The sequence below is a fragment of the Ambystoma mexicanum genome, chromosome 5p, assembly GCF_040938575.1.
Source record: "Ambystoma mexicanum isolate Mex_15411 chromosome 5p, UKY_AmexF1_1, whole genome shotgun sequence".
Classification (NCBI taxonomy): Eukaryota; Metazoa; Chordata; class Amphibia; order Caudata; family Ambystomatidae; genus Ambystoma; species Ambystoma mexicanum.
The window spans coordinates 975,424,870-975,444,775 of NC_090930.1; the positions used below are offsets into that span (position 1 = coordinate 975,424,870).

Consider the following 19,906-nt stretch of genomic DNA (forward strand, 5'->3'; position numbering starts at 1 on the left):
GGTCCCACCGCCCAAGTCATCATCCATGTGGATGGTGTCATCATTGCTGCCTCCGGCGGGAGTCATCTCAATATTTTCCTCATTGTGATCACCCTGAATTGTGTGGACGCAAACCATCTCCTCGCCGGACAACAAAATGTCCATTCCTTGGAGTTCTTCTCTGCCGTCCCCCCTTTCTTTGGGTTCTGAAGGGTGGTTGGTGGTGGATGGGTTGGGGGGGGGGGGGGGGGGGGGGGGGGGGGGGTTGGGGGCAGTCGAGACTGTCTCGGGCAGAGGTCCGGCATCCTCTTCTCCAGAGTCTTATCAACCGGGTTGGTCGAAGCCTCCCTCCTGGGAGGAAGAGCCACTCTGGCTGCTGTCGGGGTACCCTGGACCAGGTCAGCCCCTTTTGCCTTCGAAAGAGAGGCCACCACCAACTCGATAGAGGACCATTTTGCCTGGAGCACCTGGGTCTTCAGGGACAGGTCAGACCTTTCGCCCTGCTTGGCCGTGACACCTTTTCCTGCTCGGGCTTCTCCGGCGTCTCCCGCAGCTTCCCGGGGTAGCTGACTTCCTTTTTGACAAAGAGGAAGAGCGGTGGCTGGAGATCGATGCCTAATAAGATGATGAACCCGCCCTGACCGTAACGGGACCCGCAGGAGTGGCGACCCCGATGGAAGCGGACTTGGCCTTTTGTTGGGCCCCCACTAATGGAGCGCCCTCAAAAGACTTAGAAGCCCGCTCAGGTTGGCTGGATCCGGAAGAGGCATGTTCCCGTCAATCACCTGGGGTGGAGGCAATGTCCTTGAGCCACGTCACCAACCAGACGTGCCGATCCTTAAGTGTGTGCTTCGTGAGACCGGCCGTGGCTTCACCATCTTCTTTATGCGTCGGGTGCAGGCTATACAAGTACTGGAAATGCAGGTCATCCGTGAACACATTCCGCAAACTGCAGCTGGAGCACAGCTTGAAGAGGGAAGCGCTGTCCTTCTCATCTGAAAAGATCCATGCGGTGTAGGCCTGAAGAAACTTCTGGTAGCTTCCAAGACAAACTCCTGACAATTTCTGCACTTGAGGGGCATGTAAAATGACGAACAAAGTGTCACTGTTAATTGGAAAATCCATGTAGCACACAAGCTTGATTGACCAAAAATAGTTTTCCTATCCAAAAAGCGAAAAAACGCAGAAAAGCTCCAAAAGCAAACCATGAGGACTCCCAACACTTGAGCATGCAGTAAAAATCTTAAAATGGCTGCCAGAGGAGGGGCTTAGATAGGGGGCAATAATTGGCTGGGGGCAGTATGACCCAGAGCTCAGTGATTGGTTTATATGAGAAAGACATTTTAAAAACAAAACTGAAACTGTTTTTCTTTTTACTGAGGATTCCCAGCCTGACTATTGGGAATATTCATGAGCATGTGAATCCATGCCCCATGCTGGAGAAAGTAGGTACCACTTCCACCTGAGAGTCCAGCTTATTTTATGTACACACATTATTTGCCCAAGTCTGGCACATATTTGGACTACTGCCAGTATTTCAGATGTAGTGACATCACAAATAACTGTCCAGAGGAAGGTACACTTGATCTCAATAGGATTGTTAACTTTATAGGAACTGTAGAGGTTTTAGGATCAAGGGTTCACAAAAAACAGTAGGATTCTTCTTCGACTGGTACGCAGAAACCATTAAAAAGCATTCCAAGACCAGAGTTCTGCAATTTGCCCATGGCAACACCTGGAGTAGTTAAAGAAGAGAAAGCAGAATTAGCAATTTTGGCTGTCCCCTCAAAAAAGAAAAGGTTTTCCGGCTCTGCAAGGAGTACCCCTAACAAATGAAACCTCAAGAAGGTTTGAGTCATGTGTGACAAATCACAAAGATCCGTCACTTCTCCCCATTGGGGAGCCTTTCCCCATGAGGCTAGAGAGGTGAGCTGACCCTGCAATACCCTTCCTACGGTTAGAGACAATTAGGACCTCCACGGGAGACAGGCTCCCATTCTTGTGAGAAACTCAAGAATACTACTAACAATACACTTCTAAAAACATCCAGCGAAGAAAAGTATGAACAACATACCAAGATGTGTCATTGTAACCAGGAAATGCAAGTTATCCCTAAAGGAAAGACAACATTATACTGAGACGAGGAGAAACCTACCTGGAGGAATACAGAGCCCAAAACAAAGAAAAGGGCTGACATTGCACCAGGGAAGGCCCACAGCAGAGTAATAAAGGAAAGAGGTGGAGACTGTGGAAAGAGAACACCTGCAAGATAAGAGTTTAACCGCAAGCATGTACTGAGGAGGGAAAGGACACGGGGCGTCGTATAAGGAACCAGAGGGAAGATTCTGACGGCATCAAGAAATGGAGAAAAACTAAGACAGACACGAGACGTACTCATGGACAAAAGCCAAGTGGTGGCGGGATTGAAAAGGAACATAGGTGGACCTGTAGATCCATAAACAATGCAGATACCACGATCTTGGAATCAACACAAAAGTGCCAACAAACAAGAAACCGAGTATATTGGAGATGCACACACAACTTTCCAGAGACACCAGGGTATTTATAGAGGGTCACCCCTGGTAAAGACCACTAAACACAACATGCACAGATCCTCTCTCGTAATGTTAGCAGCAGGTGTGGATCGTAATAATGGATACTAAATAGCCGTTAAGAGTTCAAGTATTACCTATCCTCTATAGGAGGCATATTTGCTAATTACACTTTCAAACAGGAGAATCAAGTCCTATCTTCATATACACATGTATCAAACATCTCACAAGTATTGATATAAAAACATAAGGCTTCAATAAAAACATTAAAGTATCTTGTGCACCTCATAAAACGACTGGATGAAAAAAACATTACAAAACAGTTCCACTTAAACCCGCAATTTCTTCCAAAAACACTCCCACCAATCATCATTGTGAAACATATACATCTGGACATCCCCTTTAAATCCAGGAACTGATTCAATTATCAACACTCATCATTAAGCTACTTGAATGTAGCTATATCTTACCACGTGCATAAATTGTTTTGGCTACTATATTGTAGCTCACCTAGCCCAACAGTTTCGTTCCATAGGTGTAAGTTGAATGTTACAGGAATTTCTTCTGGGGTCTTATAGAACAATTACAGCAGAAAAATGATATGAACATCAAAACAAGGGATTATACAACTAGATTCAGATGATTCCATCCATATGGCATGACTGATAAGTCCTAGGATTCCTAAACCTAAAGTAGAAAATCTGTATTGGTAAATTCAACTAGTGATGCAACAACTAAGCTTCCAATATATATTCTGTAGACGATTATAGGAACACCAAACACCTTTCAGTGAATGAGTAGTTTGACCAACAATATCTACAAATGGCAAAGTTCAAAAAGCCCATCACTGAAATGAGAGTAGTGAAGAAGACTATTGCAACACGTCGTGTCATGCTCAGCCATTGCTTAGAATATATAGCAATATCTTACCCGATACATTGAGTCATCCATATGCATGCTCAGTTCTCTACAACTGCCAAACTTACAAATCACAGCAGCTACAAGTGTTAAAAATAAAAACATTGAAGGCTGCTTGTGTGATATTCTGACATATAGTCAACGATATGTTTAGTAGCTAGTGGTCCGCTATATCCAGCAACAATCTTGACCTAGTTTGCCCCAAATTTATACTTTAACAAGTATGGTATGATATACATCATCTCATGCACACAGACGGGATATCTATGGGAGCATACATATTGTCGACACTAAAGTTCACATTGTATTTTGGAAAATTGAAAACTACGGTTACAAAACACCAGGCATTCCGTTATATCAAGAGGGCACTTTGTGCCACGCCACTCTACACACACATTCAAACCAGTTTAATGGCTTGTAGTTAGAAAAATTCTTCACAATGGTGTTCGGAGGCCACAAAACATCCCACTAAAGGGGCAGTTAGCACTTTTGTTCCTACACAACTTTTATGTTCACCAATACAAGTCTTGATTTGATATTCTGTCTTTCCTATGACAATAGTCGTATTACAAATTGTTAGGACTCTGTTGCCAAGGTCTCACTAGACCAATATTCACTTCTCGGGTTCTCTTAGTCTGTGCACAACAACTGCAAATTCCACATTGGCTGTTGCCCATAGATCTAGTCATACCTCATTGTTCAATGATGGTAATTTGGTTTTCTGCTTGTCCATATATGCCTTTTCTGGTAATTAACTCTCAAATATTTGCCTCTTCTGTAGGCACAGCGAGGTTGGTTCACGCAGCTCTTTCATCCGCACAACTATGGAAGTTTTTTCGAATGATTTTGATGATCTTATTAGACAAAGGGTTCAAAGTACTGACGAACATGATGTCATCGTTTTTATCATCCCTCCACTTATATTCAAGGAGTGCTTCTCGGTTATTGTTCGAGGCCCTTTCACGTGCTCTCCTGACAATTATTTTACGGTAGCCTCCATGTACTAGTTTTGAGCTCAGACTGAGAGCTTCAAACACTTTGCGTGTGGTGCTATTGCGCCTTAAGCGCAAACATTGCCTGAATGGGAGGTGCTCCCTGGTATGAAAATTAGAAAACAAAAGAAGTGTGTGTTTTATGTGTGGAATGGTTTCACCTGGAGTACTTTCTCAACTAGATCTGCCACAATTGTGAGGTATAAAAAATGTGTTTCAGATTTGTTATGACGAAGTGCATTTGAGAAATGGGTTTTGATTGTTCAACCACTCAAAAGAATTTCTCAAAACTGTATACATCTTCGCTCCAGATGACCAGGACATCATTGATGTATCGCCACAGTTTAATGCAGTCTCTGAAAGGATTGTCGTTTGTCAAAATTGTACTTCTTTATAGGACCTGTACATACAAATCGGCTAGTGTGGTAGTCACTGCGGAGCCCATAGCTTTTCCATGGATCTGGTGGAAAAACATTTTTCTGTTAGTGACACCACAGTGCACCAGACCGTGGTGTCACTAACAGAAAATATGTTTAACAGATTTTTCCACCAGATCCATGGACCAGCTATGTAATATCCCCAGTAATATTCCTATTTTGCCAGTCTAAAAACCTGGGACAGAAACAGTTGGCCGTCTTTCCATGTTCCCAATCATGTAACCATTCTACATTTCATTCCTGCTACTGCAACACACTTTACAGAAGTGGATCCATATGTTTCTTTTCTATATCTGTACATCTGGAAAGTCAGTAACTTTTCACCTTTAATTCTAAATCCTTGCGGTATTCAGGGGGTCAAAAGTATGATTTCATAAGCAGGAGCTAAAACTAGCTCCTGTGTATTGACCATTATCTAGTAGCCCCCTAGAAAACCAGTAGATAGCGGGACTAAAATCAATCTTTTGCATGAGATGACCTTTCTCTCAATGATATACAAGTCATTGTGCTTTAAATGTCTTCTAGTTGGCTGTAGTGGTTATTTATACACTTTCTCCAGATACAGAAAGTTAAGGTCACATGTGTATGCCTGTATGGCACCAGTTTGCCTCAGGAGCCAAATGTTGCTGCTGGTGTCAGGTTCCCCTGGTCTATTTGCAGGAGCTAAATAGCTCCCAATCCATATCAAACCCCGCTATGGTTTCACTTGTTTACCCAATCGGTATTCTTCAAAGAGGGTCCATCTTTATCCAATATTTGGACAATCATTTCTTGGTTCGTCCTTCATTGAAAGATTATGAATTTACTGACTGCGCTTGCTTTAAAATAGACAGAAAGCCTTTAAAAGAAAAGAACCAACTGTGTGAGACCCAACTCTATTATCTTGGTCACGATCCCTTTGCTGGTGCAAGACCTTTCCAATTTTAGGAGTATTACACAAAGCGAAGTGAGTCAAGGCTACCTCTCCCTTGTGGCGCTGGGCAGGGGTTGACACAGTTCTGAAACCTAGTTTAACATAATAAGATCACACTAGTGAGGCACACAATTTTATTATAAAAAGATTGTCAAAGTGACAACATAAAAAACATTACATAAACATCATTATTCCTGAACAACAAGAAGATTGAAACAGTTGCTAGTATAAAATACAGGGATAATGTTCGACGCAACGCGGTCAGAAAAAGCCACACATTTGGCCTTGTGGCTGAAAATAAAATTAACCAAACAGACCAAACTTGTTGATCGGAAATACGGAAAATTTTCCCTCCTACCAGCGATACAATTCTATAAACAAAAGGTGGTCCCATCAATGATCTACGCAATGGATGCAGCACTAAACATCCAAGACTCGATATGGCCGAAATTGGAGGGCTTTTTGTGAAAAGCAGTACTGGGCCTTCCAAAATCAACATCTATCTCAGCTATCAGGCATGAATTGGGCCTCCTATCGATGAAAGCGTCAGTCAAGCAAAGCCAAATGAGACTTCTGTGTAAAATCATTTCTCCAGATGCTTTACCTTTATTCAAAGCAATTCAGAAGGAACTTACCCAAGGCCATTGCATCGCTCTGAAGAAATGGGAGCAAGAATTACAGGGAAATCTGGCTGATTTGGCTTGTACATCAGGCTGATTTGGCTTGTACATCAGAAGACCTAATCCACAATCCTGCCAAGCTAAAGAGAAAAATAGCCCAGGAGGACTGGATTCAAACATGCGAGGCAGCGACGGCAAATAAATTACTTGCTCACTTGCCGCCAACTACTAACAAGCTGAACAGACCTTTGAATTACTGTATACAATTCCCTGACAAAAGGCTACAGAAGAACTTCATGAAATTGAGGCTTAATCTCATGCTAACTGAGGAAATCAAAGCCATCCGGTCAAAATCCACCATAAAAACATGCAGACTATGCCCAGAGACTCAAGAGGAGGAAACTGTAAAGCACCTACTTTTAAACTGTGCAAAAACAGCATATTTGCGTGAAGCTTTTTTGCTACCATTAATGCATGACGCGTCACTCAGAGAAGAAGATACATGGTGGTGTAGACTGGTGGCAGGCGAAAAAACTAAATGGGCAACCGCGGCTGTAAACATTTGGGAGGCGGCTCTTAAGCGAGCACCAGAGAGTGGGTCTGCACTCGGTCCCATTTAACAAAATCTCCACGATGCAGTTTTACATCTCATCTCTCTTCATGCTGCACTGTCTTCTTCTTTATCCTTCTTTTGATCCTATCTGTTCTGCAATTTAACAGTTCTGATGATCTATTCACACCCGAGATATGGGATGTGATCTCTTGTAAAAACCAAATTTTTCTTTTGATTGTAGACAAGTAAATAAAAGAAAATAAACATCATTATATGAAATTTGATTCAGATTTCAACCACAGTGCTCGGTATAATGAGCTGTACATTAATACATAGCACATATCAAAGCTTGTCGACACTGTATTCGTTGTTTCGAGTTCGGACACTTTAGTTCTAAAGAAAGGTCATCAAATAGCAAAGTTCATAGAACAATTCTAAACTTTCATCAGGACTTGTGATCCTTGTAGGCACATGGGTGGGTTAGTGTTGGTCGATCACAGTTCAAAACGCCATCACTAGTGAGAAGAGGGCACCTTCGGGCAATGGGCAACGATCCGAAATGGAGGACGTCATGTGTTCAAATAGATACAGATAAAGACCTGTCAGCAGATTGCTGGATTGAAAGCGAGAAGAGATCACGTCAGGGTCACATGGTGTGTGATGGCGTCAATATTGCATCAAGTGCTGACGTGACCGCATATCTTTTTTGTATGCCGTCTGATGTGTCATGCGGGGAGTGCCAACTATCTCCAGCCGAAGGGTGGCACTCAGATCCTTAGTCAAGGCGAAGTGAGTGTCTCGAGGTGGCGCATGCGTGGCGAAGTCTGCACACACAGCATAGGGGACTCCCGATGGCATGTGGTTGCTTTCTTAGTCACCAAGCTCCACCAGTCACCTTTTCTTCCTCCATCTCCTAAAGCATTCTGGCTCCAAGGTTCTCTTTCCCCATGTCCACCTTTTTCCTTCACCCTTCTCTGTCCAACCTAAAATGCTAACGTCTGACAAGTGTTTCTTTTTTTTATTTTAGGTTGTTTTAGTTGATAAAATATCAACCTTTCATTTTTTTTATATATAAAATCCTTTTGGAACCAACATATACAAATCATCAAAATCACAAAACTTAAAAATCTGATTCACATAAATAAACATTAAACCAAATACTTAACATGCATCTAAAGTAAAAACAACAATTAATCTCGACACATTGTGAATGTAATAGAACCTAATGTACAAGGAAACCCATAATTCACAAGACACATCAACGTTCTACACGGTTATATCATTCTGTCTTAGTTGGTTTCCTTCTCTGACTCGTTTTGCAGATCTAGGTTTGTTAAATACATTACAACTGCATACATAATTGATTTGTTAGTGGCATGAAATAGATGGTTCCAGAGGTCCTGTGCAGACATCTCTATAATTAACAAAAACGTGTTTGAAGGACCCAATTCTCTTGGAGCTCAAAGTTTCACAAGTAGTTACCAGGTGAAATAAAGTTTTTTTCCATTTTGCAGTATCTGCACATAAATTCACTTAACATTATTATTTTCCATCTCAATAATACTTTCGTTGTCCATACATTGAGCCTAAAGCGCAAAGAATTGGCACGCTGCTGATGATTGGGCGACTAATAGGTATGACGCTATTTCCCCACGTTTTTTTTATTAGTCGGTGCAGTGTATACTTTTTTGTACAACAAACAGCATTCACTTGTACATATCCAGTCATAGTCCCATCTTTTTGATTTAGCCTTATCAGGGTTTATCAATAGGGTAATAGATATGTCAGCATTACTCATAATTGTTTGTGCTTCGGCTCGCCATGCTTTGGGAAATTTGCCATCAGAGGTTACCATATATGCAGACAATATGTGAAACAATCCATTGTCACTCTCATTTATGATGATTTTCCTGTATAATGCACACAATTTCCAGTTATACATGGCTTTTAGCGATATAAGCCCCAATTCATATCAAATTATTGCAATGGGCTCAGACATGAGAAGACGCAAGGTTTTTTCCCAGTATAGACTTTCTAGTCCAGTAGTCTGGAGATTTCCCCATCTTAGTTTCGGCCCCATAGAGGAGCACTGGTATGACTTAATCTTAAATTATAAGGGGCATAATCGAAAAATTACAATACATGTGCTCTATTAATTTAGTCTGAGAAATGGCTAGAGTTAGCTTGTTTTTTATATGTTCGTCATATGACTTATCATTGGGATGATTGTTTATCATCACCCCTAAATAAATATAGTGTGTAACTGTTTGTATTGCAGTCTTTTGTAATTAAGTCGCTGCGTTTTTATTGGTCTAAATTGAATTACCTGGGTTTTAGTAGTATTTATTGTGATACAATTGACTTTTGAGTATTGTTCTAAAGTCTTTAACATAACTCAGTCCCTTTGGCGTTTTTGATAAGAGAATCATATCATCAGCATAAAGCAACCACTTAATCACGGAAGCCTTTAATATAGGGGAGTCAGAAGTAAGATGTTTAAAGTGGGTGGATATGTCTGCAATAAAGAAATTAAAGAGCAGATGCCACCAGACAGCCTTGCTTTAGACCACGAGCAGTATTTATAGGGCTAGACAAGAGGCCTGCTTGATTCAACCATATTTGGATGCTTGTGTTTGTATGAAATTCAATGATCCATTTCAAAATATGCCAAGGGTAATTGGCCTTATCAAACCGTATCTCCATAGGCACAGAGTCAAATGCTGTGCGAAAATCAATAAAAGCTGCATAAATCAGTGGTTTCCTTTGCACTGCGTTGGTTAGAATGGTTGTTAGGGTCAGTAAGTTTGTTGTAGTCCGTAGACTCGGGAAGAACCCGGTTTGAAATGGATCTCTTAAATAACAAGTTATGGGTCTTGATGAGCAGCTTCCATGCCCGGCGGGGCAAGTGGAGCACTTTTGTCACAGTGATCACCTAGTTAGCATTGACATAAGTCCGAGAAATGTACGCTGAGATGCACGTCACATATGTAACAAATATTTATGGCTAACGTGTGAATGACCATCTGGTAGAATAAATACATCTTATCTCAAAGCACAAAATGGTGTCACCTATCATTAAAGACGGAACTTTGAGTACTCTAAATTGAGACAGGTTAACCCAAGATCCTGCGCCACTGTACAACAGGGTTCCAACCCCAAAAACAAAACAAAAAACATACATTTCCCAAAACTGGGACTGCAGGAGCTCTGTCCCTTTGGAACCCCATGCTCAGGGAGCAGGAACTACAACAGCAGACAAATATACACTATTCATTGATAAACTAATGTGCATACTCTAGCGCAGAGATCCACAGTGCCATTAAGCTCCAACCGCCCAACCTAACCCATCCAAATACACTGCATAGCAGGGGAGTTCTCCTGGTCTCCACGGTTTCCCAGTTTGCTTAATGTACCTTTGCCACAGTTCTTAGATCCAGCTCGTCATTGGCTTCATCGGACCGAATTATCAACCAGTGCTACATTAGATCCCTAGATCCTCATCTCCCATCTCTTTAGATTTCAGAATCAGGGACTGCCAAATTATTCAAGTTATGTTTTGGCTCCACTTGCAGCTACCATTGTGTTTGATCAATTTGTAAAAGGTGAGGAGCCTAGAACCTGCAAAACCGTCATTTAACACCATGTATGTCAAGATCAAGGACATGGGGCAACTCCAGATTCCTGGTCACCCGAGAGCTGCTGGTATCCATAGGAAACCATCAGATCTTCTAAATGGAAAGAAAGGTTCACATCTTTCAGAGCAACAAACATCCCTCCCCTTTTGCAGGGAATATGATGTCCTGAACAATACAAAATTATATTATCAACCCTTAGGCGCAGTCCATCTATTTATCTGAAGAGCCTTGCTGATAAACTGTGGTTCTGTGTATCCCAGCTGCCATCTATGAAATCGATCTCATCTTCCTTTTTTTTTAACTGTTAAACCTAGGAACAGGCTGAGCAGAGCAGAATATTCCCATGCTCAGACTACAGGAGGATTTTTATACAGTTCCAAAACATAGTGGCCTGGGAGATATGGGCATATGGGCATCCTGTTCACATTAGCTTCAATAAAGTTTATTGTTCATCTATGACAAATGATAAATATCAGGAGAGTTTCTTGTTTTGCTTCTCGTAGTCTTGTTGTGCTTCTCGTAGTCTTTCGGTGGAGTAGCAATGGGTGGACCCCCATTATTGAGACCCCTACCTGTCCTTCGATTACATCTTCAACTGGCTCAAAATAGTTTGCCCTGGAGAATCCTACCTTATGCGTTTCTGAGAAGGATGTTATTGTTGGCATAGCTGTTGAGAAGGAATGTCTTGTGAGGTTTAGGTCTGCCTTTCAGCAGCTATTGAGGTTCAGGGTTCTTGTCACCCTGTAAATTTGAAAGCAAACAACTGATATCGGCTTTCAATTTTGATGTGGGAGATGCTCTTTGGATCCAAGACCTTTCAAAACATCTTCAGGTAAGACTTTCTGTAGGATGGATTCTCATCAAGCCTGGTTACTCTCCACGCCCCCCCCTTAAGCACATATAATTTTGCTACTGTGCCCTTACTCTCTAAACTCTTTTTCACTTGGTTAAACTAAATTTGAGGGGGCTTATAGTCTTCCAAATGTTTTAGGATCGTTCTTTTAAGCCTTTGGATCAAATTGCTTTGAAGTGTCTACATCTCAAAGTCCAGCTTACTTTGGTCTGATGTTTGCAGGGGGGTCGGGGGTGAGAGTTTTTCTTCTCACAGAGCCTCCCCCCCCCCATGTTCTAATTTTTGGGAAAATTAAAATCAGTCCTTTGTGCACAAGGTAATTTACGATGTTCATGTCGATAAAGAACTAGAGTTTCCTCCTCTGAAAAGGTGGTGGTCCTGCAGACCATAGCAGTGAGTAGGAAGGTTTTAAAATATGTAAGACTAAAGCAGCTTTCTGACAATCTCCTACTTTGTAAACTCTGGTCAAAGTCACAAGCGCCTTAATTCAGCCATCTCTACCTTGAATAGGTAGAGCTATCAAACCGTCAGTAAGGTGTGCAAATTGGCAGGAGCTCCTTTGCCCCTTACTCGAAGGTCACCTAATAGCAGCACTTTGGACGAAGGCTAAAATGGGAATTTCTGAAATGGTGGAGCCTACTGGGTCCAGAGCACCTTTAAAGTTGAATGTCGTGTAACATCTGAAAGCATATGTGTAGCTGTTCATGTTCAGGATCTTAAGTACCAATACAATCTTAAGTGGTAGACATTTTGCTACGTGTCATTTTAGACTGGGCAAGTATTACAATTTCATATATTAACTAATTTAGGACTACGATGATGAAGTGACCATACAAAAATGGGATTTATTCTCATTACACTGATGCTATCCCTTCTTGCTCCAGCCGTCCCCACAAATTCCTGCCTTTAACTAACATTACAAATAACAAACATAACTCGTGTATGGTGCATTCAGAGAGGATTATCTTGATGCTACAGACAAAAAACAGATGTATAGGGTTACCCAACTCATGGTACTCCTTTTGTAGCCCTTGGCAGGATGAAGGGCTGAGTGAACCCGCCAGGATTCAAACCTGTAACCACAAGGTCGAACACTAATTGTTGTAGTGTTTGATTGCTTGACCCAGCAGATCACTACAGATCACTTGTGTAAACAGCTACAGAACAGTGACTGCTGCAAGCAGCGCCTTAGCCCTCATTAAGAGCCCTCACGATAAACTGCTGTCATTGGCACCAATTTGAAGAAGGGGGCATTGCTAAACACTTCCTGAGGAATTGTTTCACATATACTGTACATTGTAAAGTAATAAACATGCTTCAGAGCCCCCTAATTTGGAAGGGGAGATCACCTCTCAAAGTAAAGACTCAGACAAATGAAATATCAGCCGATAACGAGAATTACCAGTAATTAACAAGAGCATTAACTTAACAAAATTGTAGCGCACATTCCTAAGAAGCAACAGGAAAATAATGTCGACCCCTCTAGAAAATGTATACATACAAAGAAATATTTTGGAATTAATTGCTTCTTCATTTAATTCTTCCCTTAAAACAGTTGCACTTCACGATGGACACCTGAAGTACGTACTCACACATACGTGGCAAATTAAACATGTCAAGATGTGCCCTTCTTGATGTTCAGAAAACACTTTCAATGCCTTCAATGCCAAATTAAGTAAATCTGGCTTTACATGATGGTGGTTACACGTTGATCGTGAAGGTTACCTGTTTGAACAGGGCGTACAGTTTCAGCTTAACTTCATTTCCTGGATCGGCTTTTAAGAGTTTCAGCTGATCTTTTGCCTTTTCAAAGTCTCCTTGCTGCACTTGCATGGCAGGCCCAGTCGTATGCAGCTGAAGCGATGCAGAAAAAACAGCTCTTACTGCTTTGCTGAAAAACAAGGATCAAAAACACTTGTTTTCGAACTTTCAACCTTAAGCCAGGTTAATGGTTAGCACGGTGGCATGTTACGCTGACAAAGTCCATCACTCACTGTTACAGTAAAAGCATTAACCCCATCATGGCAAGCTGCAACGTTGTGATGGCCAAAACATCTACAATACATAATTAATAGGAGCAGGAAGAACATTGTTTTGATTCTTTTTGATGTTTTTTCCTCCAAAAGAAACGGATACAAAATACATGGTCATTATCAAATATATGGATTACATTTTCCGATTTTAAGCAACAAAAGGTCAATTTTTTGGGGGGGAAAAACATGTTTTAACTAGTGTTAAAACCGTACATCAAAAGAAATGCATGCAGACGCTGTATACATACACCGTTTAAAGGGAAAGGATATATTTAACCTTAGAAGCACCTACCGGCCAGCCCTTACAGGTAAGGTGTGTGGCGGCCAATTTTACTGCTTAAGAACTTGCAAATACTCCCAAAAAGTAAATTGGAGGTGCAAAAATACTCACAAGAACAAATAGGAAACCGACCAATTGGAGCGTGCACCCCAAAGGGATGTGCAGCATCCTTTTTAGTTTTGGCTATTAAGTGCTTGCTGAAATTATTAAATTACAGATATGCCATTTCTCCCTACGAGGAGAGACAGAGCTTGGAGATGTTTGGTAATTTACCACACCCATTAACTACCTATGGCCATGCTAATCCCTATGGCCATTCCATCCTACTTCCTGGCCCTCCTGGCTCAAAGCACATCCGTTTGTGATTGTTGTTCTAACTTTATCAAGCCTTACCATCAAACGTTCTGCACGAAGTGGCTGCCAGTCTTCAGTCTTTTTTCAAAGCAGTTTTCTGAGCGTTAATGACTAGAGCTATAAACACGCTACGCCTGCCTTCAGTTACTCGATTTATAAGCTTATAAGCACTGTGTGTGTCCTTCACTGAAGTGCCGTTAAAAAAAGTATTGTGGCATTTGGCAGGTACTCGCACCATTTTGCAGCTGCTACTGTTGATTGCCAGTTGATAGTGCAACGGCAGTGCCTGGCAAATGAATTTCCCATGCCAACACAAGCCACCCTGTTGGCATTGGCAATGCGTGTTCGGTATATTTAGGGGGATTTTGTTCCTTAAAATGCATAGGTTCCATGCCCTCAGACCATGCAGTCTCCTTTTGCCCAACTTCTGAAAAATGACATAATTTAGAAAACATTTTCATTGAACTTGGTGTGGATAAAATTGGATTTCAATCAATTGAAAATTATTTGGACTCCCTGTACATATTGTAACAAGCATTCCAAATGCAAAGTTTTACAACACTGTTCCATTTGGACTAATCGGTCCGTCTGCCAGAGGAATTAGACTGGGCAGTACAGAGCGGGAGGCAATCGCATTGCCTTGCAATTGAGGGTCGACTTGAGACCACAAGCTTTAAAATACTTGGCCATTTAGGTCTCTAGGCTTTACACACAATTTATAGACCATAACCTACAGCTGGCTTTGTGTAGATTTAGTTAGAATGACAATATTCTGGACTGGGTACACAATCTCGCTGCAGAAAAGACAGCTTTGTTCAAGATGCTCGCTCTACCCAGTGTATTTTTTGGGCTGCAGATCACCCTCTTTAAAATCAAGGAGGAATTTGTGAGTGGTAAGGGAACATTTTTCCAAAGATAGAGAACTACATAAACTGCTATAGAATAGTTAGGATTAACCTACCAAACCTATGCAGATACTACTGGGCATACAAATTGGGAGCCAAGAGCAAACAAGGAGCTACAAATTTGAAGACTTCAAAAAATAATTCAGCATAGCTAATTCTCAACTCTATGCCACTACCAGAGGTGATCGTTATGCTACACTTTCATTGTATCATCTTGTACACTTTGTTTATCATCTTGAACAACAAGAGACACTGCAGTAGCAGGATAACAAGAAAAAGACAGGGACATAGGCTACCCCACCTGTCTACCACTGGCCGGCGGCAGAAGCAACATATGTTTAACACATCACATATGACGGGTACATACGAGAACAGCACCCAATTTGCATGTCACACATAACACATTTTATTTTTCATATGGTTTAAAAGTAGCCTCGCAGGGCTGTTGTTGTAACCTTTTGTTACCTAGAGGGGGCCTTATTTTAAGGCATCTTCAAAATCCCATACAATAACTTTTTCATTTGTTTTTTTACAGTGTGGGTTAGTATACAAAGTGAATTAGAATGAGGTCGTGATGACCAAACATCTATCTAGTCGACACTGGATGGTGTTTCTGGCACATGGTAGAGAGCTGTTGTACTAGTGCCGTCTTCAGGAATGGTGACGTTGGCATAGTCATGTCATTGATGTACCCCTAGGGGAGGGGGGGGGGGGTTGGGACATCTAAAGGTAAGGAAATTAAAAATTAGAACGTGGGTGTGCCTTCGGTTTTTATGTAACAACTATATACTACTAGAGATTCATACTCCCCTTACAGCTACACTGCTGAAGACCAGACCCTAGATTTACAGAATCCTACTTTCAAAGGCGCACAGAAGGCTCCTTTCCTGAAGAATTGGAAACATCCTTTCCACACCTGCCACACTGCAAAGAAAAGGCTCAGGTAGGATATGTTGCAACACATCTCACAGGCATTAAATATCCCTGAAGAGACACACCCACGTTCTAATTTTAATTTCCTTACCTTTAGATGTTCCACCCTAGGGGTACATCAGTGACATCACTATGCCAACGTCACCAGTCCTGAAGACGGCACTAGTACAACAGCTCTCTATCATGTGCCAGAAACACCATCCAGTGTCGACTAGATAGAGGTTTGGTCACCACGACCTCATTCTAATTCACTTTGTATACTAACCCACAGTGTAAAAAAACAAATGAAACAGTTATTCTATGAGATTTTGAAGATGCCTTAAAATAAGGCCCACTCTAGGTAACACAAGGTTACAGCAACAGCCCTGCAAGGCTACTTTTAAACCATATGAAAAATATGGTGTGTTAATATGCGATATACAAATTGGGTGCCGTTCTCGTATGTACCCGTCATATGTTAAACGTGTGTTGCTTCTACCGCCGGCCAGTGGTAGACAGGTGGGGTAGCCTATGTCCCTGTCTTTTTCTTAATCGTTATATTTCCTCATGACATAGGGCCCCCCCCCCCCCCCGATTAAAAAAAAAAAAAAGAGGAAACATCCCCCAATATTGAAAAACGTAGCAGGACAACAGTAAGAACAAATAAAAAGTAACTCCAAATCATCATACTCAGCTTTTTTGTAGTCTCCCAACAGTTTATCAAAACTCTAATCAGCATCAATTCACAGCGCGATCTCCCTGGTCGACTCCTCCCTTTACTCATTCTTTTACTGCCGAGCAGCAATGAAGGCCCTCTGCCTACTCGCGAATGCAAATTGTGCCATCTCAACCGAGCGCAGGAAGGACACTCAAGAAAATAGATCCCAAACTAGGAGAGCTCGCCACCACCGAATCGGGTCCCGCCGCCCAGGGATTAGCATTTGGTGACCCCCCTTCGTCAAAGTAATGGCAACATGTGTGTTGACATTTACTGCTCTCACAAGGCACAAGCCTCAATAAAGAGGGTTTTCTCAACAACGGTTTTTGCACAGGTTGTACGAGGCAGGGGCCGCTCCTCTGGCCGTTTATTACCTGGACAGACTCTTCGATCAATCACAAGACCATCGTTCCTACTGGCAAGACAGAACATCCCTTCCAGAGCAAGAGCTAGGGGTCTTGACAGGAGGAAGGCGGCAAGACAGCCAGAACAGCAAAATACAGCCGAGTCTGGAGCAAGCAGCTCCGATGCAGAAAAATGCCAACAGGAGGCAGGATAGCACTATTTACACAATCGTGGGACTCCTTATCAGCAGTTGCCTGGGTCAGGGACCCCAGCATATGCCTGGGTCAGGGACCCCGCAAGGGGTTTACACATGACTTTCTCTCAACCCATTCAAGCGTGACGCCCGACAAAGATTATGTTGCACGCTGAAGCACTAGCCCAGACTACGAGGTTCTCAGCTTACACCTCAAGGACACCTCCATCCATACACATACCAAGGTGGATTCTTCATCCCAATTTTCCTGGTATGCAGGAAACAGAAGGTCTGCCCTGTAATACATCTCAGAGCCCTAACCGACTACTTTCCCTACTGACATTTCAAAATAGAGGCAATACACATGCTCAGGAATATCCTGAGGCCGGGCGACTGGCCGATTCGCCTGGACCTAAAGGACGCCTACCTAGCAGTGCCCATCTGTCAGAGACATATAAAGTACCTGAGGTTCACATGGACTCGCAGCGTCTAGCCCTGTCACCCGAGGCAAGAACGGAGCTCCACTGGTGGCTCATGCCTATGGAGTCCTGGAACGGCAGAGCGATCTTCAGATCAATCCCAGACATAGTAATAGAATCAGACGCAAGCCGCTAAGGATGGGCGTGGGGCGGGGGCGAGGTGCGGTCCGGTAGCCACAGGGGGAGGGGAAATGGGGCACCCAGGAGCTGGAGATGCACATCAACTGCCTGGAGCTTCTCGCAGGCTCCTTGGCAGTTCGATGCTTCACCAGAGGCAAAGTGAGTTGTTGTATATTACTCAATCTGGACAACATCTCTACCGTGAGATATATCAATCATCTGGGTGGCACCAGATCAAAGTCTCGGGCAGAATTAGCTAAAGACTTCTGCCTAAGGCACCAGATATACGTGGCAGGGGAATGAAGTAGAGGATTGGCATTCACGCCATTTGTAAGATTACAGTGACTGGAAACTCTCCAGAGAGATCTTCATTCGCTTGCAGCAAATATGGGGCCCTTTCTCCAGGTACCTTGTTGCCTCTCGCTTCAACGCTCAGCTGCCAGTATTCTTCAGCTGGAGGCCAGACACAGCAGCCAAAGCGACAGACTCCTTCCTTCAGAAGTGGACCGAGGGGATCTCTTATGCCTTTCCTCCCCCTTCACTATGATAGCGAGGACCCTGGAGAAGTCCCATCAGGAGCAAACAGACCTAGTTTTCGTAGCCCCAGTTTTGACCTCTCAAACCTGGTATCCAGTCCTTCTGGAACTTTCTTTTGATTTTCCAATTGTTCTACCCCAATATCAGGACCTGCTATCAAGTCCAAGAGGGGAACGCCATCCACTCCTCCTTGGCGGGTCCCCAACCCTGAAAGCATGGAGGATTTCAGGGCGAGATGAGGGTCCCGGGCATTTCACGCAAGGCTGTCAGCCTCATCAAGGAGAGCTGGGCTCCTGTGACCTCCAAGAGATATACAAACTCTTGGGGTGCATGGGTACGCTGGTGCTTGCGACAGGGTCTCCATCCAGTTCAGCACCTAATGCAGAGATTTTTAATTTCCTTGCTAGCCTCGTAGAGCGTGACCTAGCTTATAGAACAGTGAATTCCTACAGCTCAGCAATTTCGGCCAGGCACGACCATGTGGAGAGCTTTTCAGCCAGCAAACATCTGGTATGCAGGATGCCTAAAGGGTGTCTGTTTAACAGTGCCATCACTGGCCCCGCTCTAACAAGCTTTGGGACGTAAGCACTATACTCAACCTTTTTCTTTCCTGGTCACATAATGAGGAGCTATCCCGCAGAGCTCTCGGGCAAGCTGACCACTGGGCTATGTCTAGTATCGTGCAGAAGAGTTTCTGACATCAGAGCTCTCTACTTAAGAGGGCAGGACTTTCTCCCTAGATGGAATCGTTTTCAACATGTCCAGAAGGACTAAATGCCACTCAAGAGTGATCTCGTATCTGGTGTTTAGCGAGCAACCAAAAGTATGCGTAGTGAAATGCCTAAAGGCTTACGAGGAGGGAACCTCCTCCCTCAAGGACAATACGGATAGCACTCTGCAACTCAAACAAAGCTGTCCCTGCCCCTACGCTGGGTACGCTTGACTCTCGAGCAAGCTGGGATCGATACCACCCAGAGAGGGGAGTTATGGCGTCCAAAGCCTTTCAGGTAGGAGTCCGGCAAGAGGACATAATGAGAATGGATGATTGGGCAGGGGTGTCAGTTTTCAAGCAGTTTTACCTGAAACCTGTGGAGCAACCGGCTACTGTAGTGGTAAGTAAGCTTTAAATTAGCATAATGTGAGCCTCCGATCTTGACATAGAATAAATATTTTCCAGAAAAGGTCTTGGTTCTATTAAAGACATGGAGGCAAGCACTTTCCCACCAGAGCAAAGAAATTCAGTGGCAATGACAAAGAGGAGGGCATATGGGTATTTAACCTAATATTCCATAACCTTATTGTTTCTTTCTCTGCAAAGAATGTAAAGTGATTGATTACCTCTGCTACTTTTGTTCCCTCCCAAACATCTGATATAGGGTTTATTTCACACTGAGTAACCCTTTGATGTTCATTACTTCCGGCAGGAACGTCAGACAAACCTTTTGAACGGAGAGCAACTCCAGCACAGCGGCACCAGCTGGCGAGCAGTCCTGCAACACGTGTTTGGTTACATATGGTTATCATAGTTTGCAGCACCGAAAGAGGAAGTGGTTGAAGGGCTACTGTCATTTGAAGGGG

General features: G+C 42.9%; 1 protein-coding gene across 1 annotated transcript in view; it reads right to left on the minus strand.

Moving 5' to 3' along the window:
- Nucleotides 1-19,906, minus strand: part of LOC138481343 (enoyl-CoA delta isomerase 2-like) — a 316,256-nt gene that overhangs the window by 264,108 nt on the left and 32,242 nt on the right. Inside the window, exon 2 of the mRNA XM_069613445.1 lies at nucleotides 13,178-13,343. Coding sequence (XP_069469546.1) covers nucleotides 13,178-13,343 — 166 coding nt within the window. The remainder of the gene's footprint in view (nucleotides 1-13,177; nucleotides 13,344-19,906) is intronic.